The sequence below is a fragment of the Trichophyton benhamiae genome, assembly GCF_000151125.1.
Source record: "Trichophyton benhamiae CBS 112371 chromosome Unknown contig00209.0, whole genome shotgun sequence".
Lineage (NCBI taxonomy): Eukaryota > Fungi > Ascomycota > Eurotiomycetes > Onygenales > Arthrodermataceae > Trichophyton > Trichophyton benhamiae.
Window position 1 is genome coordinate 245,644 of NW_003315086.1, and position 26,067 is coordinate 271,710.

Here is a 26,067-nt window from a genome sequence, read left to right on the forward strand (position 1 = left end):
TTTCTATCACAATATACACCAATTTCATCGTCATCTTCTATTTTTACCCTCTACAAAACACCAAAAATCGATTCAATGGAGCACCTGTACCTTAGAAATGATATCCCCTGCTATAGATGCAATTTCATTCAAAATTGCCTTCTTGTTCAATGCCACTTCCTCCCCATCCTGGGTCTTCTTCGGGCAAGATGAAAATCCAATCTTCAGACCAAATGGCTGTGTTTTTGTAGTTTGTGGATTCCAGAGTCCTGCTATCACCTTCTCACTAGCATGGCCGCGGAAAAACAGGATGTGCTCTCCATACAGACTGCTGAGCTCTGCAACGAGATCACGAACCATTTCGTGTTTGGCATACTCAGATGTCAAGGCTGAGTCATGGAGATTCTTGAAGGCGGCTTTCTTTGAACGGTCCGAAAAGAATGATGGACTTAGGTGGAGCAAAAAGTCGTAGTCATCTAAGGGGGACCGGAAAAGTTCACCAACTTCCAAGTCCACACCCTTTTCTCTAACCAGTTTTGATGCAGCCTTGGCTAACATGACCATTCGAGACGCTATGATTCTTGATGGACGACTGTGCTGTGTCCACGTAACACCATCCGGGTCGATATTCGAGGCAGCAAAGAGAGCAACGTTTTTCATTACCGGGTCAATCTTTCGCCATGCCTCGAAGCGGGTGCGGATATCTGTGAAGTCCTGGCTCTCGAGTTCGCCGCTAAAGTCCACTATGAGGGGCTCATGCTGCCAATCCCACTTAGACAGCATATGTAGAGTTCGAAGGAAAGCTGTAAATGCGTTTGAAGGGGCATCCCAAGGGTAAGAGGCAAGGAATATTTGGCACGTTAGGAGCTCAAGGAGCTCTTCACGCACGAATGGAGCCAAAAGATGGGCGCCTATCCAAGATTTCAACATCCTGATAGCGATAGGTAGTAGTGGGTAACGGTTTGAGAGGCTCTGGAGTGCCTGGGCGTGGCGAGGGGCTTGGAGGAAAGTTGCCTTATAGGCGGCGAGAGCAACAGCAAGTTCCTCCTTTTTTCTTGCAGGTAAATCCTTACTTTTCAATTGGGCTTGTATGATAGCCTGCTCTGGTTCATGGTGGATGCGTAAACGGAATATTATAAACGGAGAATAATGGATCTCAAGGAACGAAGTATTTAGTAGATTGCTCTCGTTATTTTCTGTCCCAACTCTGGCTTCAATAACGCCGTCTGCTTTGCGGATTGACTCTTCTACTTTGAGGAGCAAAGCTACCTTGGTCATTTGAATCGAGCCTAGATCATCGGGCCAACGGGAAGAGGATTGGAATAGAAGGACTGCGTCCATAGGAGCTCCAGGTGAATCAGGTGAGCATCGAATAAGGGGAGTGGCTAGAAGGAGCTGACTGAAAGCGATGGGGAGGCTCTCGTCGGACTGGAAGTGCCTTTCAAGCTTCTGGAAAGCTTCCAGGACTGGTTCGGAGGCTGGTGTGGTCGACAAGGCATTAGATATGCCAGGGATAGCTTGGCCAATATCTGCTGCCATATACACAATGTTCTCGGGAGTGACTTTGAAGTGGTGATGGAGAATATAGGTCAATATTTGTTGAACAGGGGTACCAGAAGAGGCCTGATCAGACCACACCAAACTCTCCTTGATGCTGCCATCTTTGAATCGGCGTAGTTCGGCTTTATCACCCCAGAAGTCTCGGAAAGCAGCCGATTCTTCCTTATCTTCGACAGAAGGCCCATGGTCAATACTGCGACCCTGATTAGATGCATCGAGGTTCAATCCAGCAATTATGGTCCATTTCTTGCTCTCCTTGGGTGGTGAGGTGGATTTGACAGCCCAGCTCGGTACTTCACCCGAGGTGAGGTCTATCGCTGTGGCCCTATCCCCAAGAGCTTTTGTTAAAACTCGATGCAGGGACTGAAGTCGTTCGGCTGCCTGGATTGTTGGTGGGCGGCGTCCAGGTAGCGTAATGGATATGACTTGGTCGAACCTGTAGAAGGCATCACAGACTTTTGTGATAAAAATACTGTCGAAATGATCGCGAGTTGAGTCATTTAGCATCTTAAGGGTTAAGGTAGCCTCGCGCTGGAGGAGTTTATAAGACCAAGGCGTCATCTTATATAGGATGTTCAAGCCTCGTTTCCCATCAAAAAGACCGGGGAAGCCAGTATCAGCCACGGTACCTAACCCTTCTGGGGCATGCATCAGAAGTGGTTTCGTAAGATCTTTGCCGGAGAGGAACTGGAGAGTCGCCTTGAAAATCTGATAGCTGCTGTAGCTTGGAGCAAGTACAGGTTTTCCATTTGGACCACCGCCCTCTAGGAGAAGAGCAAGGACAGTGGCCCATTCAAAGTGACCGAATCCGCCTGAAGCAAAAGAAGTTCCAAACCCTCGCTGACGAAGCCAGGCCCGGCCCAGAATGCATGAATCTTTGAATGCAGCGCATTTGACACCGGCGGAGTGGTGTAGTTTCAGGTATGCACTAACTACGGCTTCTGAACGCAAAGATGCGTTATAAATATGTGTAGAATTGGCGCCAATTGATTTATGCTCAGCTTCACTGTCGAGTCGAAGGCTATTATGCGACGGAAAAGTGTGAGAAAGGGCAAATGTATCCTTTTCAACTGCAGTTATGATACGAATGACACAATTTGACCGTGAAAAGTTATCCTCTGCGCCGTCTGCTGGCTGTAGTAAAAGGACCGGCCGAAGGGTATTTCCGTCCTGGTATGTATAGCTGATGGAAAAGTCCACATCCTCTGCAGTTTTGATGGCTGCTGCAATGCGAGCAAGGTAGTATGCTCTCTTGTAGAAGTACCGATAGCTAGTATAATCCTTCTTGTGGAACAGCGTGGAGGGTAATGTAACGGCTAAATCAATGTAGGTAGGCCCTTGTCCCTTCGCCATAGTCTTAAGCGCAAAGCTTCCCACAACGTTTATATCCACCGGCTTGCTATATTCAAAGGTATATAGGACGTCCTTGGCTGGGGGAGGCTCCGGAAACGGAATCGCAACCTTTGAGGATTCGAATTCCTTCTTCGCTTCGGCGAGGGTCTTCGGGTTGCCATTTGGGATCTCTTCGATGACGGTTTTCAGCTTCCGCAAGCTCTTCTCGACTCGGGAAAGGAGTTTATCATAGTCAGGGCGCAGTTGACCGAGCAGCTCGTCCATCTGAAGCTTGAACATGCTCGACTTGAATTGCCCACGCGCGAGTGCATACTCGGCGGCAGAGTTGCTGGGCCGTCCATTGCGCTGGACAGCGGGTGACTTTGGTTTCTTTGACGTGTTGGCGCTGTCTTCTTCCTCTCCAGAGCTCAGCTTCCTCCGCTTCAGAGTAGGACCCGACATTGCGCCCGCTGGTTGTGTTTGCTTCTTCCTTTTGATCTTTCGACTGTTATCAGAAATATTTTTTTAACATTTTGATAGAAAATATTATGTATCTGTATTACCAGTCTTGGCGGTATATTTACCGATATTTGGCTAATTCGGTAAATTACAAGTGTAATTATGTTACATGTGACTAATGGCACCAAAAAAGGCCGAGGTCGGCGTTTTTTTTCGCATTTCAAACATTTTATATAAATTCACAGCTGTTTGTTATTATTTGATCTTTCGCTCTTTTGATGAGTTTATGATTGAATGGCTGGTTTGTTCTATGTCCACATTTGTTGTTGTTTGTGGGAGCATATACATAAGGGCAGCAGATAACCCCCCTGTTCTCTTCTATTAAGCCCTCCTCCTACCGGGAATGATCCCTGGACAGCCACCTACTAGGAACGCAGTCTAGTCATAACAGCAGTATTATTACTCTATACCCTCTATCAAGGAATAGAAGACGTATCAGGGCTACGGCGAGCTCCATTTTCATGCCTATCGACCAGCCTGTTGGGGGTTCAGTCCCTCCGAACACAGCCCATGTAAGTGATACCCTATGAGTCAATATCAACCATCCATGGAACTATAAGGGAGCCTACGATAGGATACATATATACTCTAGCCGTGGAAGTTCATAGCCGGCTCCATTTTTTGATTTTACCGGAGCGGGCTGCTGATAGAGTCCTGAGTTGTTGCCTGATACCACTGCTGACATCTATATAGGCGATTAGCGTATCGCTTCCAACATGGGAAGCGAATGTGGGATATGAAGAAGGGGATGCAAAGGTTATCAATGCCATGACTACAGGATACCCAAGATTCTTCGTCCATAAGAGCATCCAATGTCTTGCAAACGAGGTCATTGCCCGTTTTGGTCGGCAGGGAGACGCTGCCATGCTATTCCCATCGCCTAAAACCGCCACATGCTGTAGGGACTTCATCTTGTCAAAGATACCTGAAGAGGATAAGCCTGGAGTACGCATTGTAAGGCTTGTTATGCCGCCGCAGATTACCCCTGCAGAGCTCAACGGTATCACATCGGAGCTTTGTGCGGTGCTTTACCCACAAAAGTATGGCAGTATCTCGAAGCAGGTATGGCAGCACAGTGGATCGGGAATCTCCAGTCGACGCGGTGAATTTTGTCTCAAAGCGTTGAAAGGTGGATATCTCGTTGAAGAGTCTCAGGCGCAGGGACAAGGACAAGCCAAAGGAGCAAAGACAGACAGTGTCATACATAAGGGACCAAAGAGATACCAGAAAGTTGAATCGCACGGTTCGACTAAACAAGCTGAGTCCACGACTACCGGTGAAGGGGAGTTTAGCCAGTTTATCGAAGAGCGGTTCGGTCGAAATTTGGACATGTGCCTGGCCAACAACGCGAAGTTGGCTGTCAAACGGCGGATTGCAGGGACATTGTCAGCGACAGAGGCAGACTCGCATAACCCTGAAAATGCCCGTATCCCGGGGCTCAACGAGGAGCATATCATGCTCTATCCTACAGGTATGAACTCGATATTCAACGTGCACCAACTCCTGCTTAAGGCCCGTGGACCCATGAAGAGCATCTGCTTCGGCTTCCCATACATTGACACGCTGAAGATCCTGGAGAAATGGGGCCCGGGGGTGCTGTTCTATGGTCTCTGTTCGACGGAAGAGATAGATGATCTTGAGAAACGCCTGGAGTCAGGAGAGCGGTATCTTGCTCTATTCACCGAGTTCCCAGGGAATCCACTGCTGCGATCACCGGATCTTGAACGCATATATGCCCTTTCGAGGAAATATGAGTTCGCCGTCGTCGTGGACGAGTCGCTGGGCAACTTCATCAATGTGAATGTGCTCCCCTTTGCTGATGTGGTGGTCAGCAGCTTGACGAAGATATTCAGCGGAGACAGCAACGTTATGGGCGGCAGTGCAGTGTTCAACCCGCATGGACAGTTCTATGCGCTGCTCAAGGAGGTGCTGGCCCAAGAGTACGAAGATGACTACTGGGCCGAGGATGCGGTGTTCCTGGAACGCAACAGTCGGGACTTTGTCGGCCGCGTTGAGCGGATCAATAGGTCAGCGGAGACCTTGACCTCGTTGCTGGAATCTTCGCCGCTGGGTAAGTCCAATATTGCTTTGGGCATGGATTTGGGCAGTGTTTTTTTTTGCTAACTTTGTGTATAGTCAAAGATGTGTACTATCCGAAGAACAGCCCAACTAAGGCGTTCTATGACCGATGTCGTAACCAGGGCGGAGGCTATGGAGGTTTGTTCTCGGTTACTTTCCATACGCCCGAGGCAGCAGCAACCTTTTTCAACAATCTTGCGGTTCTAAAGGGGCCTAGCCTGGGGACAAATTTCACCCTGAGGTTTGTTCTGTCTTGTGTGTTGTGCAAAGTATGAGAAGCTACGGAAACTAACGTGTCACAGCTGCCCGTATACTATTCTGGCACACTATCAGGAACTGGAATGGGTGCGTATTAGTTATGCAAAACCACACTGTGTTATTCTTATTCTCCTATTATTGACGGTAACTATTCTAGGCCAAATCCCTGAACGTCCCGTCTGATCTGGTGAGGATCAGCGTTGGGCTCGAGGACGTCGACGATATGAAGAAGAGGATCACATACGCACTTGAAGCGGTGGAGACGAAACTGGGGAAAAGCAGCTGAAGAAGGTTCGGCATGGAGCCTTTGCTGTTGAATTAGTTGACTAAAGAACTAGGTGCCACAGAGTGGTGGTAAGTTACATTATTAGGTGTGGTTTTATATGCCCGCTGGGTCCTCACGCTTAGCGATATCAACTATCGATGCATATGGACGAACGGGGGTGGAGATTATTACATTACAAGGGAGACCAGGGAAAGTCAATGGCCGAGATAAGTATGTAAGTGGTCAAGATCATAAGGAATGGCAATATATGGTTTTCCCAGGAACCAAGGTGCTACTTGATGAAACAGGGACAGGGCGCAAAAAAAACGTATAGATTACAAGTAAATAGACCAGAATCGCCAGAAAATCGGACAAGCAAGTATAAGTGGTGCACGATAATGGCGGCGAGGAAGTAGATGGGCGAGGAGCAAATAGGTATCAAACCGGGAGATAAAGTAGAGAACTGGGCCTGCACCGTCGCATACAAACAGTGACACTGGGAGAAAGGGATGAGAAAAGAAAAACAAAAGAGTTCAAGTCAAGGGGGTGTGTTATCATGGGATAACTAAACATGGCAATAATGCAAGTTTCATTCACTTAAAGGGTCGTTCATAGGCCGTATCACTTGCAGCTGCGCTCAAGGGAGGGTTTCTGAGGGAACCGCCTAGATCTCCGCTCCCGGTGCGGCGCAGGGCCTGTCTCATGGTCTCGACGTTCAGGTCACTGCTGAGCACGGCGGACGGGCTATGGGGACAAGGTGGTGGGCTGCGCGGTACGCGAGCTCCACGGCTGGGTGAGGAATCAAGACATCTGGGCTCGCCGGGCGAGACACTGGTGGGTGGCGAGCTTCCTGGTCCATGGGAGGAGATGGGCGAGCGCATGGGCGAAGGCGACCTGTTGTTTCTGTTGTGTGTGCTGGGGTTGTTCATGGCTGGCGCGTTGGCAAGAGCAGCAAGCCCGCCCATGATCTGGGAGTCTCGGTTGGAGGCATGTTCGTAGGACTCCACTTGTTCGCCATGGACGAGGTCAGCAAAGGAGACAAAGCTGAGACGCCTGATATCCGCCGAGTCGAGGCCACCGTAAGTCGAGGCAGTTTCTGGGTCGCAGGGACTCTGTGGGTAGGCATGTTCATGGAAAGAGGAGGCGATAGAGCGTTCACCGTGAGAGGCTGCCGCTGGATGAGCGGTCGTCGATCCAGCAACAGCAAAGGAGGCCGGCTGGTGCAGCGTATGGGTCACGATCTCAACCGAGTCCGGGTCGAGGCTCTGGTCAGTCAGGGCCGCAGAGGAGGCCCCGAGGATGGGCGGGATGTGGTTCTCGGTGACGATGTGGGAGGGAATAGAGGGCGAGGACTGGACGGGGAAGTCCTCCTGGACGTCTCGCTCGAAGATCTGGGAAGACGCGGGCGAGTGCATCTGGGAGTGCGGACTGAGCTGTCTGCTGGGCGAGGTGGGAGTCATGTAGGCAGCATGTCGTGCGCGATGGGGGGAGACTGAGGCCCGGTTGGGACTGAGCGAGCCCAGGGGCAGAGGCGAAACTGGTCTGCCGGCGGCCATGGTAGAGAGCGGTTTGGGTCTGGGAGCGTTGTTCTTCTCGCGGGCGAGGTCCTCGCAGCCGTTTATATGTCCCTGGCTCTCCTCCCCTGCGCTCTGGCTGCCTGGGCGCGATGTCTGCCTGGAGGGCTTCTGCGGCGCAGCGGCTGGTGTAGTAGTGGTAGTAGTAGTGGTTGTTGTAGTAGTAGTCTTGTCCTTGCTGACGGGCAGCTGCTGGGCCGGTAGTATGCCAGAGGCCATGCTATTCTCCGGCAGGTCGGCCCCGCGAGCACCAGGAGGAATAGCCAGCGCCATCAGCTGCTCTCGCTGTCGTCAAGCGTCAAGCGTCCAACCCCCCCTGGGGCGGCTGGGACGGCGTAGAGGATGCAGCCAAAAAGGCTCCGGTCCGTCTGGGGAACGCTGGCGAGGGGCGAAGGGCGCCGCGTCTGTTCAGCGGGCAGCGAGACGGGGGTTGGGCGAGTCGTGGGCGGCCAGCAGGCGTCTTGACCGAGCGAGCATGAGGCTGTCCAGTTGCTGTCGGCGTCGCTGCTGTCGATGTCGTTCTTTTTGCTGTCTTTTTGCTTGTTCTTTTTTTCTTGTTTTTGTCGACGAAGATGACGTCGTGTACGGTAATTACATATTCTATATTAGTCATCCATACTTCTTCTCGATACTGAGTGTAAATCCAATACACCATATAAAGGATCTATCACGTGATGTATATTTCTCACGTGATCATCTTACTCGAAAGTTTTTTTTGGCTTCAAAAAAATAAAATAAAAAAAAAGACGGAAAAGACGAAAAAGAAGCAGAAGAAAAGCCCATCGACAGCCTCGAGACGCCGGATAATCTCGCTAATCGACACCTTTGCTGCGGTTGGGGGCTGCTGCACTCGACGTCCTGCCTTGCTGCCCGTTTCCAGCTCGCCAATTGAGCAGTTGAGCCGTTTCGTGAGCTTTGACTGTGCCTGGAGCGAACAAGTACTTCACCATATATCAAGACAACCTCATATATACCACGACTGAACAGCTTCGACATGGCTTGCACGGCTGCCCTGACGCGCCGTCCGGCCCTCAACCTGCTTCTATGCCCCGAACTCCAGTCACAGGCCAGCCGACGATGGCAGTCGACCTACCGCCGCACCAAGAAGCGGCTACGCATAAAACCTGACGCCTCCTTTGCTCCCTCCAGCTCGACCGAAGCACACATCATCCACAACCCTCCTTCCAGCGCTCCCTCCGTCTACCTCACACCTACAAAATTCCTGCCCGCAGACGACATACGGCGGACACTACGGGGGAAGCTGGAGTCGACGACAGACGTCAACGTTGGCGAGCTGCCATCCTTACTGCAGGCGGAGAAGCCGAAGAAGTACCTGACCAAGGAGGAGATAGAGGCCATGCGAGAGCTGCGGAAGAGTGATCCCATGCTCTGGAGCCGGAGTAAGCTGGCAGAAAAGTTTGGGTGCAGCACGTTGTTTGTCGGAATGGCATGTGAGGCGGCTGGCGAGAAGAAGGCCATTCAGCGGCAGATCCTGACAGCTGTCCAGTCTCGATGGGGCCTTAAGCGGACGATGGCTCGTGAGGACAGGCAGCTGCGTAAGGAGGTCTGGGGGAGGGACAAATAAATCTTACTACTCTTTTTTCTCTGCATTTTGCTGTCGTGTGCTGTCTGACTACCATTTTGAGAGCTGTCGACGAGCCGGGGAGGGGGATGCTAGATGCATCTCCTGTTCTATGTACTATAACTGCTACCCTATATCTGCCGTCTTGTCGTCTGTTTTTATATACTATATTCGTGTATGATACAATCCGTACAATATTAATAACTTACGGATACTCGCATACTGTTGCGCGAGGAGATCTTCAACTCTATATATTTATCTGGTTTACTCGTACGGCTCGCACGATTGGACCCATCAACCAAGGATTGATGAGTCCCAGGGAAAATCAGGCCGTTCTGTCCCGTGGCCTAGTGGTCGGGTATGTGAACTGCCCACTCCAAGGGCTATCTAAATCCCATATGTCTTTCTACCGATTTTATCTCCCGTTCAAATTCGGTATTACCGTGGCTAGAAAGCGGGAGTGTCCCCCGTTTCCTCTTTTTTGTCTTGCCGCTATTCACGACCCTCGCACGCTCAAAATCGACAAACATCACCTGTTTATTCTCTGCATTCCAGAACATGTTGCCGCTATGAGCATCCCGATGTAGGGCATGTTGTTTATGGATCGCCCGTAGAGACTCGCATGCAGAAGGTGCAAAGTCCCTGAGGTTGTTAGCACCGGCGTGGAACTTGACAAGCCGTCCTGCATGGCCGAGAAGCAGTAAGTGAACTACTTCGAAGATGCCATCGTACCATAGCGGTCGGCTGGATATATCAACACTGCCCAGACAGACAGGCACGTAAATTCCTTGAATCGGACGGAGGTGTTGATATATCTGCTCTTCATACAGTGCACATTTGACTGTTTCAACAGGCATTGCCTTTGCTACAAGGGTATACCCGTATGGGAACAGTGTAAGCCAGAACAAAGCCCCGCTGGTCCCGTGGAGGTGCATAGATTCGCAGCCTGAAGGACCAGAGTCCGCCAGAATTTGTGCACGGACTAGTCTGCGGAATTCGCAGTCGTCAATGGTGTGCCGTTCAACACCGTGGCTGGCGACGTGTGGACAATTTTGATCCAGGGGCCCGCGGTTAAACAGGCCCAAGAGGCATTTCTGAGTGCAGAACTGCGTTGGCTCTATAGGCGGTTCCATACTGTATTTATGCTCCCTGCTTCCCGTGGGCGGGGGTTTTGTGACTGCCGTGACGTTGGAGGCACGGCGAGGAAGCCCACTACTTGGGCTGCCGGGGTCGAACCCACCACTTCCACTACTATCGTTGTCATCACCATCGTCACTGGGCTCTGAGCCTGTTGGTCTTTCTTCGGGGTCACGGCACGAGGCCAACCCTTTTGATTTTGACCTTGTTTTGATTGGCGACACCCGGATATATTCGTTTCTACTCTTCCGATCCTGCTTGTAATCTGACAGTTTCTTGCCGGTACTCTCCTCAATATCCGATCCAAAGAGGACATCATCCTGCTCGATCTCCCACCGCTTTAGCTGGGCCTCTGCATTATTGCGCCAGACTTGACCGCGGGGCTGCGACTTCAAGGCCCGAAGGGTAAAGGCTAGAACCTGACCGATTGCTGTAAGATGTAGCCTGTTAGCTGAGTCCCCACCAGCCCAGCCAGTGGTTTCTCCGACGTCTTCATTTGGCGTAGAAAGATAGTAATACACGGTAGCAGGGTCATCAGAGGGTACACGGAGAAATATAAACGCTTCGCCAGTGCAGACATATCCAAACTCAAGTTCGGCCTGTATCATATATGAGAAAGCCTGTGAGATGACCGCAGCTACCCTTCGCTGCGCAAGCTTCACGGGATCGTCACTTTCATTATATATAACCACATCGTCAACGTCCATCTCTATGAGACCAGCCTCTATTATGGCCAATGTGAGTTTATGTGGTGCCTTGTATTCAATGATAAACGCGGGTATAGCTCTTTCTGGCCCTGTATTATAAACACAGAACTGGTCAGCGCGGGGGCGAGACGACCTTGACCGCACGGTCGGCGTAGCAGGTAGTGAATCCCCGTGCATGTCCGCCTTCTTCCGCCGCTTCTGCACCGGAGACTGTTGTGGGGAGTCAATATCTGGATTTGCGGTCGGCTCGGCGCCCCGTTCTTCTGTGGTTATGGTATTTCCGTGGTTCTCAAACGTTACATCCCCTCCGAGGTTGAATATCTTGCGGAGTTTGTCATCTGAGAAGAGATTCCGGATGATAAGCGAGACACGGTCCTCGACAGCATAACGTTCGTAGTAATTAAGATCTAGCTCAGAGCCCATTGACCTTACTTGCAAGTCGTTGCCCATTTCTTTCAATGTGTTCAAGGAGGTGAAATGGGGCTCTGAGGCAAAGTCAACGCTAAAGAGATCTCGCCACACCTCTGACTGCTCCTGAGAGAATGTAGTCCATTCTCGGATATAGTCAGGACGAAGTTTCAGATATGCATTTTCGGGGTTTCCTTGCGTTCCGGTCTTGTAGTTTATACGTGAGGAAAAGCCCACGGATAGGTACACATGGCAGGCGTCCAAAAATTCGGGGAGGGTAGTTGGCTGTAATTGCTTTTGGAGCCTCGCATTGTCCCTTTCAGCTCTTTCTTTCTCGTCCTCTGCCTGTCGTCGAAGGGCTCTCTCTCTCTCTAGCTGCTGGAGGAGTGCTTCCTCCCGAGAGCCCACTGGTGCCTCGTTGGCCATGATGTTGGTTGGTCAATGAAATAGATGGACCCGACTTTTTGGCTCAGCGGTTTGACAGGTTTGGACAGTCGCTAGAGTTCTTATCTGATATTGTGTTGAATAATGTCATCCGATTTGCACGACTCACACCCACATGGACACAACATGCATTGTTCCATGGGGTGGTCAGGCCCGGCGACGTTTGTCGTCGTCGTTGGTTGTTGCTATAAACAAGCGCGCGCGCGCGCCTATGAGTTAGGGCAGCAGCTTACATAATAGTTGATCAAAGCGTGAACAGATATTAGCCGGGTTTAACCGTTAAACCCGGGAGGCCCACAAGGTAGCTGACCAGAGCCTCTTTCACAATTCAAAGTCTTGTATCTTTTATCGACGTTCACAATGCGTGAACGAGGAGGTGGATATCCATGTAGTCTATCTCCGCATGCAGAGAGCTGGTCTGGGCTGTCAAGGTAAGTCTACCTAAAACCAGTAGATTAATCCGTGGTTGTTACAACGTTTTTATCACTACGATTCAGGGTTGTTTGACAAGCAGCAATACTAAAGTGAGCATTGTATTGCATTGCAGCCCTATGAGCGAGACTGAACTACTCCACCCTTCATCTAGGCTCTCGGAGATGTATCCATTGAGATATTCCTGGAGAATGCGAGTGTTTCCGCTGATGGGACAATAGTCGGGAAATATAGACTCATTTTACACGTCCTTCATGGGGTCGTTGGATTGTCAATTGTGCCGTGGACTACTGCGGGCTGGCAGGGAGTATCGGGGCTTATGGCATCGATTTCCTTAGCAGCCCGCTGTACTTGCGTGTGACTGCAAGCTCTACGGGAATTTCGCGGCGGTTGTTTAGAGTTGCGGCTTCGGGTCGCACGAGCCAACAGCCAGAAAAACCAGCTGCTTATATAATACTCACATGACAAAACTGAACCTTAATATGGAAAAATGTCGGTGCTTGTACCACGTGATCCAGAACATGCGGATTAGGTAAGCTATTTAAACAACCTAAAAGCCAATCGGGTGAAGAAGAAAAATAAGCAAATTCAGCCAATCAGAGGCCGTCATTCCCAGGGTTTTTTCCGTATTTTGCAGCCTCCCATTGGTCTGTCGGATATTTATACCGCGAGCAGCCTATGGCCGGCCAGCAAAAGCAACGCCCGCCGCTCGGCGTACCTTACAGCGACTCGCAGCGAACATTTTGCTGGTTCGCAGCTTGTTTGACATGCATGAATTTTATGCGTTGCGGCCCTCCACTCGTGCGATAATTAGCCGGATCTAACCATTTGCCTTGCCCCTCGTCAGGAGGGTTCGTTGTGTTATTAATTGCGGGCGGCCTATAAGTTGCTGTTTGGTTTGCTCTCCTGATGCTCCCCGCTCCCGTGGTCCGGCAGCGAATTTTCATATCAGCCCTGCGTCGTCCACCTGTGTGTCGAAGTCGACAAGCTGCAGCCTTTAGATCTCCATTTGGCTCTCCATTTGTTTCTTCTTTTACTCAGAGACGCTTGTATTACGGTCACATCACTGACTCCAAGATGGCTCCCCAGTTGGATCCCTTTTTCAAGAAGTAAGTCCTGTCTTTGCTCGTGTGTACGGGTTTGATGCTGACGGCGCTGCAGGGTGGATGAGCTCAAGCAGCCCTTCATTGAGCGTTAGTGCGATGTTCAATATTGATGTATCTGCTGTATCCCGCTCTGCTTTTATGCTGACTCTCTCTAGGCTTGAGAGAGGCCGTTGCTATCCAGTCTGTCTCCGCACAGGCTGAGAGCAGGCCTGAGGTCGTCAAGGTATATTCCTTATTACTTCTCTATACGAGGATGAACATCAATATTGACAGACAGTCCTAGATGGGTCTCTGGATTGCCGAGCAACTTAAGACTCTCGGTGCTGAGGTCGAGCTGCGAGAGCTTGGAAAAGAACCCGGCAGAGAACACCTTGATCTACCCCCCGTCGTTCTCGCCCGCTACGGCAGCGACCCCAAGAAGCGCACCGTCCTGGTTTACGGCCATTACGATGTCCAGCCCGCCCAGAAGGAGGACGGCTGGGCTACCGAGCCATTCGACCTCACCGTTGACGAGCAAGGCCGCATGTTCGGCCGTGGCAGCACCGACGACAAGGGCCCCGTTCTCGGCTGGATCAACATCATTGACGCCCACAAGCAGGCCGGTGTCCAGTTCCCCGTTAACTTGCTCTGCTGCTTCGAAGGAATGGAGGAGTTCGGCTCTCTCGGCCTCGAGGAGTTCGTCAAGGCAGAGGGTCCCAAGTACTTCAAGGATGCTGACGCTGTCTGCATCTCTGACAACTACTGGCTCGGCACTGAGAAGCCTTGCCTCACCTACGGCCTCCGTGGATGCAACTACTACTCCATCACTGTCTCTGGCCCCGGCCAGGACCTTCACAGCGGTGTCTTTGGCGGTACTGCCCACGAGCCTATGACCGACCTCGTCATCCTCCTCTCCAAGCTCGTCGACTGCCAGGGTAACATCCTCATCCCAGGTATCAAGGAGCTCATTGCCCCCGTCACCGACGATGAGCAGAGCCTCTACGACGCCATTACTTACTCCATGGACGACTTCCACACCTCTCTCGGTAGCAACACCTCCATCATGCCCACCAAGGAGACCACCCTTATGCGCCGCTGGAGATTCCCCTCTCTTTCCGTCCACGGTGTCGAGGGCGCCTACTCCGCCCCCGGATGCAAGACCGTCATCCCCGCCAAGGTCATTGGAAAGTTCTCTATCCGTACTGTCCCCAACATGGGCAGCGAGGACGTCACCCGCCTTGTCACAGAGTTCGTCAACGCCGAGGCCGCTAAGCTCCAGACCAAGAACACCATCAAGGTTGAGCTCATGCACGACGGAAAGTGGTGGGTTGCCAGCCCAAAGCACTGGAACTTTGCTGCCGCCTCCAAGGCTGTCAAGCAAGTCTTTGGCGTCGACCCAGACATGACTCGTGAGGGTGGAAGGTTAGTTTTTTCTTTCAATCCCTTCCCCCCCCCCCCCCCCCCCAACCATATTTAACATACGGGATATACTAATCCGTCACCTGTAGTATCCCAATCACCCTTACCTTCGAGGAGGCTACCGGCAAGAACGTCCTTCTCCTCCCCATGGGCAGCTCTACCGATATGCCCCACTCCATCAACGAGAAGCTCGATACCCGCAACTACATTGAAGGAACCAAGTTACTCGGTGCATACCTCCACTACGTCGCCGAGGAGCCAATGAACGATGCATAGACACAGCCACACTGCATTTGACGTCTTGGTTCCTATTGGATTTCCTTCATCTCACCCCCGCTCAAAAATTCAGAATACCACTAAGCATGCATGCATATATGAATGTTGTACGTATCAGATAAATATTTACTTGAATGAAGTTCCAATCTTCACTATTTTTACAGTCACTTTCTAGAGGTACCCGTCGTCTGTTCGGCGAAATACCCCAGTGAAGATACCCGGTGAAGAAGAATCTGTGAATACCCAAACTGGCTTGCTGGAACAATATAAAAGCCCCAATCTGACCTGACCATTTTCATTTTCTTTCTCTTCTTCTACTCTCTCCATCCCCTACAACATACCTAAAACATACTTTGCTATGACATACCTACAGTATATTATATACTAAAACCTGTTCAGAGGAAAGAGGTTAACTGCCTCCCCCTGAGGATGTTATCAACTATACTGGAAAGGAAATGCAGTTGCACAGGCCATTTCCAAGCCTCCGCCACGTCCTTGCTACACCTGCGGAGAGATGCACTGGCATGTATTCTGACTAGGAGGTGCCTTGGTCATTCTACATGTCCCATACGACTGCGTGACAAGGCTCAAAAGCTCCTACTTCGCATGCTCTCCTCACACCTAGGAGAAGCCCACTACGTCAAATTGCATAGTTCACTGCGCCTCGAGAATAGAGCATGACCCCACGGCCTATCAAATTGACTACAGTAGGAGAGCTTTTTAGAACATCTAGCATACCCGCGTAAGTTATCTCTTATTATGTTAGATTTTTAACTAATATATTTCTATAGCTTGCAAAGGCACTTCTATACTTATATCGTGGCATGTCTCGTGCGTGATCGCCATATGAAGACTTTGCTATGTCGATATGACAGGAGGCCCTGCCCCTGATTCTGCTTCTAAATGGACTATTTTACAAATCAGCCCGCGACGACCTCATTAGGTGTTATCTACTGTCTATTTCGAGGTATATAATCCCCGATGCTACAAAACCCCAATTGAAGCTGCTCACATAATTCCTCCCTCCTTTTCTGCGCCGGAGCTGCAATGTGAGCCTGGTCCGGGCCGTAGGTGCCGCCAGTGCCACTTAACTAGTGCACCGTGCGTGCGAAAGGGTGAGTGATTCCATGATTCTGAAATTTTATGGGTTTTCAATTGAACTAACGGTGCCTTAGGACCCTGACTCCCACGAGCTTCGTCAGCTCCGCATTCTTAGGCTGGAGAGGAGATCTGGGCTTACGAAGCCCGAACTGGCGAGCTACACCGCTCGCGCCGTGGGGAACTGCATCAGCTGCACCGGCAGCTGATGGCCCCACGACTCGCTGAGCGTGCAGAGCATGCTTGAGTGGCTGGGCTTGCGTCTGCGCAAGCTCGCCGCGCTCGTCAGGAGGGGTCGCAAGGCCTCCCTAGCGGCTATTACTCCCGTCGGTGCGCTTACACCCGCTTCAGCATCACAGCTATCTTTGAGATCCAGCCATTGCTATTGAGAATCTACCATACCAACGGTGATATCGAGTGCATTCTCAGCCACGGGAGTTTCTAGCGCCGCTTCATCTACTTAACCTGTGTGGGCTATAAGTGACTGGGGCCGTACAGCCCAGGGATGCCAGTGATAGGGAAACACATCGAAGAATCCCCCCGACAATGCAAAATTTCGCCAGACTTGCGACTTTGCAATGTGTCCCATGAATCGGAGCGCTTTCTCTAATGCAAAACTGGGGAAGTGTTTGCGGGACGCCAGGAGGAAAAACTCCAGCCGTTTTGATGTCAGGGGAGTGGTTAGATCAATGCCCTTCTGACAACTATTCGAAGAAAATAGGAGAGTTGACCCCATCGCTAAAATATGCTATCATAACGACTGAGCCAAAGAGCAAACCTACACTAGTGGTCAGCATGTTTTGAAGTTACTGGATGGGAGGTATCCATGCCACAGATATAAGTGATAAAAGGTTTTATGTTTCTCGGCGGAGCAGTGATGGAAACATATCCAAGATTTGAACATCGGAAAACATACCTACAGATACAGATGACTCTGTTCCCAAGATACCAGGGCAGTACCTAAAGTTAGTCCATAACACCAGGAGTACGTTCTCGCGCACCTTATCCAAATCAATGACTGCTATGGCTTGGTCAGGTACTGTCATCTGCAAACATAGGTCGACCTGCTAGGAGATTAATCGTCCGACTTGAATGCTGAGTTTAGATCTCAGAGACAGCTGCAATTACTACCTACTCTACAGGAATTGCTTGATAATATTCATCCAGGGGGTCTTCCTTCTACAACTTGGGCCTGTTTTTAGCCAGAAGATCTCGAGCGTCTTGAGATAACTACTTAACTGCGATTATTATTCCGTACTATCATGGCCGCCGCCCCAACCGCGAGTTGGATATTGATACTCTATGGATAAGGCTTATTCCTTAATACCAAATTACCCTAACTTGGATGAATCTACGTACAAAAATAAGGGAGAATGAGGAATATAACTTCAACCTGCTGGCCATTACTGTGGCTTTACTCTTTTTGCTCAGTTGTCTCTGCAATCGTTCAAAAACATCATGCAATACCATCAGCAGTGGAAACATTCGGACATACAATTTCAGTCCTATTGATGTACTTTGTGCATTTGAATATATCCGTGCAGTATGTATCATTTTGCTGTGGATTTTTGACGGATATAGCCAATTTTTCCTGGATAATGGGCCTATAGACACCTGAGTTTCAGCATGGCGTAGGTTAGCAGTCACCTCCGCTACCTGGGCCCGATCCCCCAAAGAGTCCTGGGCCTGTTGAGATGACCCTTGCAGCAGGACTGGCAAGCCCTATAGACCGTACATCATTGACCATTTGAACATGGCGGCTGGCCTCTACCACCATGAAGGACCGTACGGTCCTGTCACGAGGGAGAGATAGAGAAATATGCCTTCTCTAGGCTTGTCCCCATATATAATTATACCTGTTACTCTGGGCATGGTACCAGGTTGGATCAATATAACTGTTCAATCGCGAACAGTCGTTTGACCAGTTGACACAGCTCACATTATATTCCTGTAAGTGTACACACTTGAATAAATACCTCCGTTTACTAACGCTGGAAAGGGATTCTTCAACCTCCCGAAATACTCTGTGGGCTGCCTTCTACTTCTTTTTCTTTTTCTTCTTTAACGTCTCTTACTATCCTTTCTCCGGTTGAGATCACTCCCCTATTAAAATGAATATCCTGCAGCAGTTTGGCAAATACACAGTTTGAGCAAGGGCAGGTTTGTTATAATAGAATTGATCATTTAGTCCACATGAGGACCTTCAATTGGATATTTAGAAGTTGGAAATATTGAAATATTCATCCAAAAGAGAATTCCTCAGATTGCCATCCAATGCTAACAGTGTTAACTAGTTGCTGATATTCGTAGATTGAACCGGCCTGATACCTCCCTATCTACATAGACGGTACCCCGTATTTCAGGGACGCATATGTACATATAGCTACCTTGGAACGAGTCCACCCTGTTGTCGGCAATCAGAGAGGTTTCTGGAATATGAGGACTATATCTCGGCCCCATTTTTGCCTCTCCAGCAGCGTCAGCCCAGCCGCCTGAGAAGCAGCCAGGACGTGGTCTTCCTTGTACCGACGCAGGTGGTGCTTGACAGAGTTACTTTCGACTATGGTCTTGTCTGCATCCCTCACAGCATGCACGGTTGTATCCATATTGCAGAAGTTGTTGACCGACACCAACCTCCGCGTCTTCATCTTGTATATGATCCCGGGCCATTGAACACTTTTCACTTCGGCAGCCCGGTATTCTGCAGACGCCTCATCGAGTAGATCCTGGTCCGCTGGCATCTCCTGGCCGTGCGGAATAAAGAATTGGTCCGCAAAATCGACAAAGGCACGGCCGCTCCCTGGAGTCAGCACGCGAGAAACCTGGCCGAAGAACTTCTCGAGGTCGCCGCCGCCTGTCAGGTGGACAATACTGCCATATGTGAAGATGATCATATCGGCCGTGGTTTTCTGATTGGCCAGCGCGGGCAGTTCGTCAAGCGCCAGTGCAGAACCGAGCGACCAAGTGACGGGGGGGATTCCGGGATGTTTTGAGGCCTCTCTGGCAGCGTAGTCGAGCATGTGCTGCTCGATGTCCATGCCGACAAACTGGGTAGACCCGGGGGGGATCTCGAACGACTCGGCAACCGCTTTGTCGAGCAGCCCGAAGATCGCACGACCACCGCCGGTGCCGATATCGACGAAGGTGAACTGGCGGCCGTCTCGAGGGTGCTTGGAGAACATCTCGACAAATGCCGGCCAGTAGACGAGCTCGACGTCCTGCAGACCTAGATTTTGGGCGTAGTGCAGCTCGTAGAATTCGGCCTTGTAGGGCGAGCCATACAGCGTTGTGTTCTGTTCCTCAGAATCCATGGTGTGAATGTTATGACTTAACTATAGGCACGGTACGTCTATATTTTGCCCTCAACTCATGCTGATGCCTCTTCGGAGGGGGGCGATGGGTATTTAACATGGCACAGGAAGCTTCGTATCATCTCGACCTTGAATGCGGAGCACAGAGCAATGGTTCTAATGCACCGGCTACGTCACCTATATACCCCTGACCGCATGGCGCTCTATCTACGGAGTACCATATGCACGTAATTTATTATTTCTTCTGAAGGCCCGCGTTTTACTTACAAACTTACTCGGCGTTATAACCAGTTAATTAATTACACATACGAAGAATACGGAGGACACAGATGCAGCTTATTTTGAGTCAAACGTGAGCGGCCAATCGAACGCTTTGGTACCTGGACTCTTTCGACTAGAGCTGCAAATCTCCTCAGGGATGAAAAATTGTCTATCTTCAGTGGGGAATGCATCGAATATATACTTAGGTATCCGTACAAGGGCCCTCCCCTGCCTACATTGAGGGCTTGGACGTGCGCAATAGCAACCCCTGGGAGGAGTGCTGCACCGCAGTTGGTCAGTTAGCTAGGGCAGCAAGACAGTCATAGAAGGCAAGGCAAAGACCAGCCCATTCACGCCGATTTTGAGAAGGTTCTTGTTCCCCGGTTTACCGTCTGTCAGGGCTGTGCAGCTCTTCAGCTCCGTGACGTCCCAGGTGGCCCAGACGAAGCGGCCATGCAGGAAGGATGCGGCAGGCGAGGCTGCCCAGACGATATAATTCTCAGGAAGGCTCGCTAAAACGTTGTTACAAGCAAGAATCAATTAGTGGTGACGGACTCGGGTAGTTAACCATGAGCCATACTGGTAACCGATGTGCAGTCAGGGGGGTCAAGTCGAACTCACAGTCATCCCACGAGGGCCAGGAGTCCTTTTCACACATCTTTTGGACTCCTTCTGTATACACATCCCCCGGGTGGACATTGAGAATCTGGATCTGCTCGACGGGGACCTCTGTCGCCAGATGTTGGACCATGAAAGCGAATGCAACCTTCGTGCTCGCATAGGACCCGAACCCAACGCCTGTGTCATAGTCATGGGTTAAGCGCGAGGATATATTGATCAAGACTCTCTACAACTGGGCGTCAGCTGTGCGCCAAGCAGGGCAGGGTATTAACCGCCTTATGTATAGGCGCTCTAATTCAGGTAGCTTATCAGACGGGCGTCAACTCACCGTCCTTCCCCCGAAATCCACGGTCTTCCCCTGTTGCACAAACCGCTGCATCATGTCCAGGTTGCCGCGGACATTCACCTCAAAGGCCCTCCAAGCCAGCTGCAAAGGGATCGCATCGAGAGTGGCTTCGGTACCGGGATCACCAGCATTCACAATCATCACATCAACCGCAATGGACTTTCGGTTCAGATCCTCCCATACTTGGGCGACACGGATTGCGTCGCCGATGTCGCATACATATGTTATTAATTCGCCCTGGAAAGATGGGTTCTGCGCCCGTAGCCGCTCGCATGCTGAGGCCAAAGAGTCTCGCTGGCGGGCCAAAAGGATGATTCTGGCCGCAGATGCCTTTGCAAAGCCTTGCACGGCCGTGAAGCCGATGCCATAGGATGCCCCCGTAATCAGAACCGTCCGACCAGCCTGAGAGAGCTCTGGCTGGCTCGCATCAATGGCCGGATAGACCGAGCTATGCTGAGTGAAAGTGAAAGCTGCCATTATTTCTTGTTGTTACCCAGATATCCTTTGGCCGAAGGTTGGTAGTTATCGTTAACTAATTATTAGCCGACCCTGCTGTGCTGTTCTGGACCTTTTATATATCCATACGGAGTACGTGCAACTTCGGCAACAAAAGAATAAAAGAATCTATGTGATATCTTTTCATACGGTAATATTATACTTGCTTTTTTATCATGGTGTAAGTTAACTACTCAACTGGTTAACTACCGTAACCAACTAACGGCTTAACTAGGTGGAGGCGGATGCAGGGTCTAATTATTATCCATACTTCCTTACAAAATACCCACTCTATCAATTCCCCACACACGCCGATCTGCGTAATATAACTGGGGAATACCATTTATGCATTGGCTAATGTATAAAGAGGAATGTGCCCATTAGTTATGTTCCTCTCCCCCGTATCGAGAATTTTTGCTATACATACCCATGGCTGCTACATCCCCTACTATCCTGGCTTTGGCCTGGGCAGCAACACTTGCCCTTTTCACCGGATCTGACGACGTCACCTTTGACCTGACAAGCTCAGAAGACTACTCGGCTAGCAAGTCGATACAGCTCCAGTTGCCATATAACGGGACAATCAGGGCGGCCCTCGAAACTGCCGACCAAATCATTCGTTCAACTGCAGATACCAAGAGCGATGGCCAGCAAACACTACTAGCGATTCATCACCAGGGGCCACAGCCAGCCCATCTCAGCAGTCGATCTAGGAGATTTAAGCAGGCTGTCGTGCTTGGCGACCTGACCTCAGAGGATGGGCTTGCTATTCAATAATGGGCTGAAGATGCGTGGACATGCACACAGATGGTCAGCCAGATGAGACATCTCGTGGCCTTGATCAAACAGGGGTCTAACGACACCCCTGTAACCGCAATCACATCCGGCATTCATTCTGAAGACCTACGTCGGGTCCAGAGATGGAACAGCAACGAGCTCGCCCGCCATGATATATGTATACATGAGCAAATCAGGCGGCAGAGCGAGTCTCATGGGGAGGGGATAGCCGTGTGTGCCTGGGATGGCTCCTTTACCTACAACGAACTTGAACGGCTTAGCACACAATACGCTGCCCGTCTCCAGGCCCAGGGAGTAGAGGCTGAGACATGCGTTCCTCTCTGTTTTACGAAATCTTGATGGGCGAATGTAGCCGTCCTGGCCGTACTGAAGGCGGGTGGTGCCTTCGTCCTGCTCGACCCGTCTCAAACCCCAAGCTGGCTGCAAACCATATGCCATGATGTTGGTGCTAGGCTGGTTATATCTTCCCCACGAGATGCTCATATCTCACACACTTTAAACCTGCCTATCCTCGAGGTTGGCCCAGATATTACCACTACTGATATAGAACTGAAGCCCGTCATCGTACAACCGCACAATATATCCTACGTCTACTTCACTTTCCGGGTCGACCGGCAACCCCAAAGGAGCTATCATTGAGCATAGAATGGTTAGTACGGTAGCAGCGTCTTGGGGTATTTTTCTAGACTCTCGATCGAGAGTCTTTCAGTTCTCCGCATATGCCTTTGATGTTGCTACTTTTGACGCCCTGGCTGCGTTGATGTATGGAGGATGCGTTTGTGTTCCCTCAGAAGCAAGCCGACGCGATGATATTGCTGGAGCTTTTGCGGAACTTGGGGCCAATGTTCTTTTCACAACGCCGTCTGTCCTGCAGACGCTTTCGCCCGCAGACATGCCGGGACTAGAGATTGCTCTGATAGGGGGTGAGACCCCAGTCAAGGCGCTTCTAGACCAATGGATACCATCTCTCAAGGTGTTTAATGTCTATGGACCGGCTGAATGTGCCGTGGGGGTTGCCAACCATGGGCCCCTGGCCATACCGTATAATCCGAGAGCATTCAATCGAAAAGTCATGATGAGAATGGAATCCCGGGAAACTCCTCGTTGTTACTCCCCCCTGTGCTCTTTTTATTTCTGACTGGTTGGATCGAGTGCGTCCTGCAATGCAGGCCTCACTCCCTTCATATATGGTCCCTACCTTGGCTTTGCCAATTTCTCGCATGCCATTAACTCCGACGGGGAAGACAGACCGTCGTCAGTTGCGAGCGATTGTAGAGAAATTTCCAATGGCTGACTTTGAGTCGTATAGCACCGGATCAGGGGTAACAGGACGCGTTAAGCAGCAACCTGACTCGGATATGGGACGCTCCATCCAGACAACAGTCGCTGAGATCCTTAGTTTTCAGCCACAGCTTATCGGTATGGAGGACGATTTCATACAGCTCGGAGGCGACTCCATCACAGCAATGAAGTTGGCAGCTCTCCTTCGACAGAATCAAAATTCTTTATCCGTGGTAGACATCATCCAACACCCAGTCCTTACTGCTATGACGGAACGTGCGGTCTATTTTACAAATGGCTCCTCGGACAGTAGACCAGAAGCAACCCCGTCATTTACTATGTTTCCCGGTACATCGGCTGAAATAGCATCAAAGCTGGCTGTTACGGAGGCTGATATTCTTGATATCCTTCCTGCAACCGAACAGCAGCTTATCATGCTTGCGTTTTCTCCACAGTATGAGATTATCCGTATTCCCTGCCCGGTCATGCTAGTAGACTGGAAAGTGCATGCAAAAGCCTGGTTCACCGACATGAGATTCTTCGTAACGTGTTCGTTGATTACTGCAATTCCATATTCCAGACAGTCCTTCGGAGAGTGACCACCACATTTAAGCACTATGAATGTCCTGGTGATCTCAGGGAGTTTCAATCTCGCCTGCTCAAGGAAGATTCCGATCAGTTCATGCTATGGAATGTGCCTTCTGTCTGTTTCTTTCTCCTGTCTCAAAATTCACAGCGATACACGCTCATTATTCGATTAAACTACGCTGTATACAATGCCCAATCATTACCAATCGTTCTTAAGGATATTGAAAATATCTACGATGAACAGCCGCTTTCCACGCCGATTCCGTTCTCGCCGTGGGCTTATAAGTTTTTGATGTCGGCAACACCCAAAACCTATGAATTCTGGAAGACTCTACTTGAAGGATCATCAATGACCTATGTAGGTGACACATTTGCCAATATGGAAGCAGGGAAAGAGACATTCGTTGAAACTACACGCAGCCTTTCAGTCCTGGAACCTCCCAAAGGAATCACTCTAGCCTCATTGGTTAAGGCAGCCTGGTCCCTGACTCTGTCTAAACACTGTCAGAAGAGCGACGTGGTATTTGGCCAAGTCGTCCATGGTCGAGCCCATGGCTTTCCGGGTGAGGAAGCAGTGGTTGGACCATGCCTCAACTTGATCCCAGTTCGTATGGACTTGAGCTCTATTAAACACGGGGAAGATTTATTATACAGCATTCAGAGACAGAATGTAGCCTCGATAGCATACGATCAAGTCCAATTCAAAGATATCATCAAAAAATCCACCAATTGGCCCAAGAATACTGTTTTTGGCACACAACTTTTGCATCAGGCTGACGGGCCCATTTGCACACTGAAGATTGGCAGTGTGCATGCTAATTTGGACGAATACTATGCGCCGCGGCTGGCCAAGGAGCTTCGTGACTTTGTTGTTACGTCCACTGTCTATGATCAAACGCATACCTTACAGATCTGCGCGACCAATGCGTATATAGATCAACAGTCTGCCGATACCATGATGGACACCCTAGCTTTTTTACATCCGGGAGCTTGCTCGGGATCCTCGAGCGATATCTGGTGTATATAAAAATTGAATTGTGGAATTCCAGTGAGGCAGATAGTTATTCAAAGCTATCATTTATTATTACTATTATTATTTTTGTTTATTCGGGAATTTTGAATTAATCAAGCATTTAATCCCATGATGCACGAGATCGATCGAAGCCATGGATTGGCTATCATACTCCGCCAGATTTCCAGTAGTAGAGCGCAGTTTGCATTCCTTTGGGGAAACACTTAGAGAACATTTCCAGGATCGGATGACGCGTCTTATGGAATGACGTGGCTTGACCTTTTCCGGAGAAGACTGCTTGCTCTGACAGCTGATGGAAGAGAACAAGGATAACAAAATTCGTCTGTCTCCGACTACCATTAGTTATATGACAACTCACATACACATAGTTAACTATCTAAGTATACAAGAGTCCCTGTAGTAGTGGGTCTATACTCCGTAGTTACGAAGGACGATGAAGGATGGAGTGTTACGGAGTAACTGGCTACAGACGGAGTACATTTTTGATAGTTACATAGTTACCATAATGTAATGGCAAAACATAGTTATTGAAATGGAAATAACTACCTTGGAAGCAAATGCTCCGCTTTTACTCTGTATACAGCCTCGATTCTGGGATGGAGATGGTGAGAAACGATTAGCATTTGCGGTGTTCCATGTGGGAAATGGTGGATCTGATTGGCGGACACTGTAACTAAGTACGAGAATGTATACGAAAGCGAAAGACAATTGCAGGCGCAAAGTATATAGCTGCCGTTACCATCCGATATCTCCGAATCTCACCTCCGAGCATGATTGGTCCTTCAAGCTCGCTTAATAAGAGTAACCTTATCTTTATACTTTAACTATCGCACGGTCCACTTAATTAGGTTGCTTACTAACAAACGGGCGGCCTGCACGTGCTTGCCACTTAAATAAGCTCGGCGGCCGATCAACCAACGTCCCGTCTTCATTCTTCAACACTCCACGGCAATCATGATCGGTGTGCTCGCATTTTGGGGATCAGTTCATTTTACAGTCATACCCACCCCTTGCGGGCTCTCCCGCTCTTTCACATGGACCCGGAGGGGCTCTCCCTGCCACACACCGTACTCGAGATGATCGTGAGGATCGACATTATCTGGCTGAGCTTCCAGATCAAAGTTCCACAGCAGGCGGGCCATGACCAGTCGAAGATTTACCTTGGCCAGGCTGTTTAAG

General features: G+C 50.1%; 10 protein-coding genes across 10 annotated transcripts; 5 read left to right on the forward strand and 5 right to left on the reverse strand.

Moving 5' to 3' along the window:
* Positions 1-72: 72 nt before the first annotated feature.
* Positions 73-3,333, reverse strand: ARB_02561 (pre-rRNA processing protein Utp22; the record flags this gene model as incomplete). Its single annotated transcript, XM_003011233.1, has 1 exon — positions 73-3,333. One exon carries the CDS (start codon positions 3,331-3,333, stop codon positions 73-75), a length of 3,261 nt encoding a protein of 1,086 aa, XP_003011279.1.
* A 518-nt stretch (positions 3,334-3,851) lies between these two features.
* On the forward strand, positions 3,852-5,514 carry ARB_02562 (uncharacterized protein; the record flags this gene model as incomplete). The annotated part of the gene is made up of 2 exons (XM_003011234.1): positions 3,852-3,902; positions 4,084-5,514. The coding sequence occupies 2 exons, from the start codon at positions 3,852-3,854 to the stop codon at positions 5,512-5,514; spliced, it is 1,482 nt and encodes a 493-aa protein (XP_003011280.1).
* A 1,071-nt stretch (positions 5,515-6,585) lies between these two features.
* On the reverse strand, positions 6,586-7,839 carry ARB_02563 (uncharacterized protein; the record flags this gene model as incomplete). The annotated part of the gene is made up of 1 exon (XM_003011235.1): positions 6,586-7,839. One exon carries the CDS (start codon positions 7,837-7,839, stop codon positions 6,586-6,588), a length of 1,254 nt encoding a protein of 417 aa, XP_003011281.1.
* Positions 7,840-8,560: 721 nt separating this feature from the next.
* On the forward strand, positions 8,561-9,151 carry ARB_02564 (uncharacterized protein; the record flags this gene model as incomplete). Its single annotated transcript, XM_003011236.1, has 1 exon — positions 8,561-9,151. One exon carries the CDS (start codon positions 8,561-8,563, stop codon positions 9,149-9,151), a length of 591 nt encoding a protein of 196 aa, XP_003011282.1.
* Positions 9,152-9,531: 380 nt separating this feature from the next.
* On the reverse strand, positions 9,532-11,826 carry ARB_02565 (uncharacterized protein; the record flags this gene model as incomplete). The annotated part of the gene is made up of 1 exon (XM_003011237.1): positions 9,532-11,826. One exon carries the CDS (start codon positions 11,824-11,826, stop codon positions 9,532-9,534), a length of 2,295 nt encoding a protein of 764 aa, XP_003011283.1.
* A 1,839-nt stretch (positions 11,827-13,665) lies between these two features.
* On the forward strand, positions 13,666-15,056 carry ARB_02566 (uncharacterized protein; the record flags this gene model as incomplete). Its single annotated transcript, XM_003011238.1, has 2 exons — positions 13,666-14,783; positions 14,870-15,056. 2 exons carry the CDS (start codon positions 13,666-13,668, stop codon positions 15,054-15,056), a joined length of 1,305 nt encoding a protein of 434 aa, XP_003011284.1.
* Positions 15,057-18,571: 3,515 nt separating this feature from the next.
* On the reverse strand, positions 18,572-19,465 carry ARB_02567 (uncharacterized protein; the record flags this gene model as incomplete). The annotated part of the gene is made up of 1 exon (XM_003011239.1): positions 18,572-19,465. The coding sequence occupies one exon, from the start codon at positions 19,463-19,465 to the stop codon at positions 18,572-18,574; it is 894 nt and encodes a 297-aa protein (XP_003011285.1).
* Positions 19,466-20,029: 564 nt separating this feature from the next.
* ARB_02568 (uncharacterized protein) lies at positions 20,030-21,170 on the reverse strand (the record flags this gene model as incomplete). The annotated part of the gene is made up of 3 exons (XM_003011240.1): positions 20,030-20,238; positions 20,348-20,492; positions 20,676-21,170. The coding sequence occupies 3 exons, from the start codon at positions 21,168-21,170 to the stop codon at positions 20,030-20,032; spliced, it is 849 nt and encodes a 282-aa protein (XP_003011286.1).
* A 447-nt stretch (positions 21,171-21,617) lies between these two features.
* Positions 21,618-21,965, forward strand: ARB_02569 (uncharacterized protein; the record flags this gene model as incomplete). Its single annotated transcript, XM_003011241.1, has 1 exon — positions 21,618-21,965. One exon carries the CDS (start codon positions 21,618-21,620, stop codon positions 21,963-21,965), a length of 348 nt encoding a protein of 115 aa, XP_003011287.1.
* Positions 21,966-22,632: 667 nt separating this feature from the next.
* ARB_02570 (uncharacterized protein) lies at positions 22,633-24,882 on the forward strand (the record flags this gene model as incomplete). Its single annotated transcript, XM_003011242.1, has 3 exons — positions 22,633-22,959; positions 23,156-23,816; positions 23,852-24,882. 3 exons carry the CDS (start codon positions 22,633-22,635, stop codon positions 24,880-24,882), a joined length of 2,019 nt encoding a protein of 672 aa, XP_003011288.1.
* Positions 24,883-26,067: the final 1,185 nt, after the last annotated feature.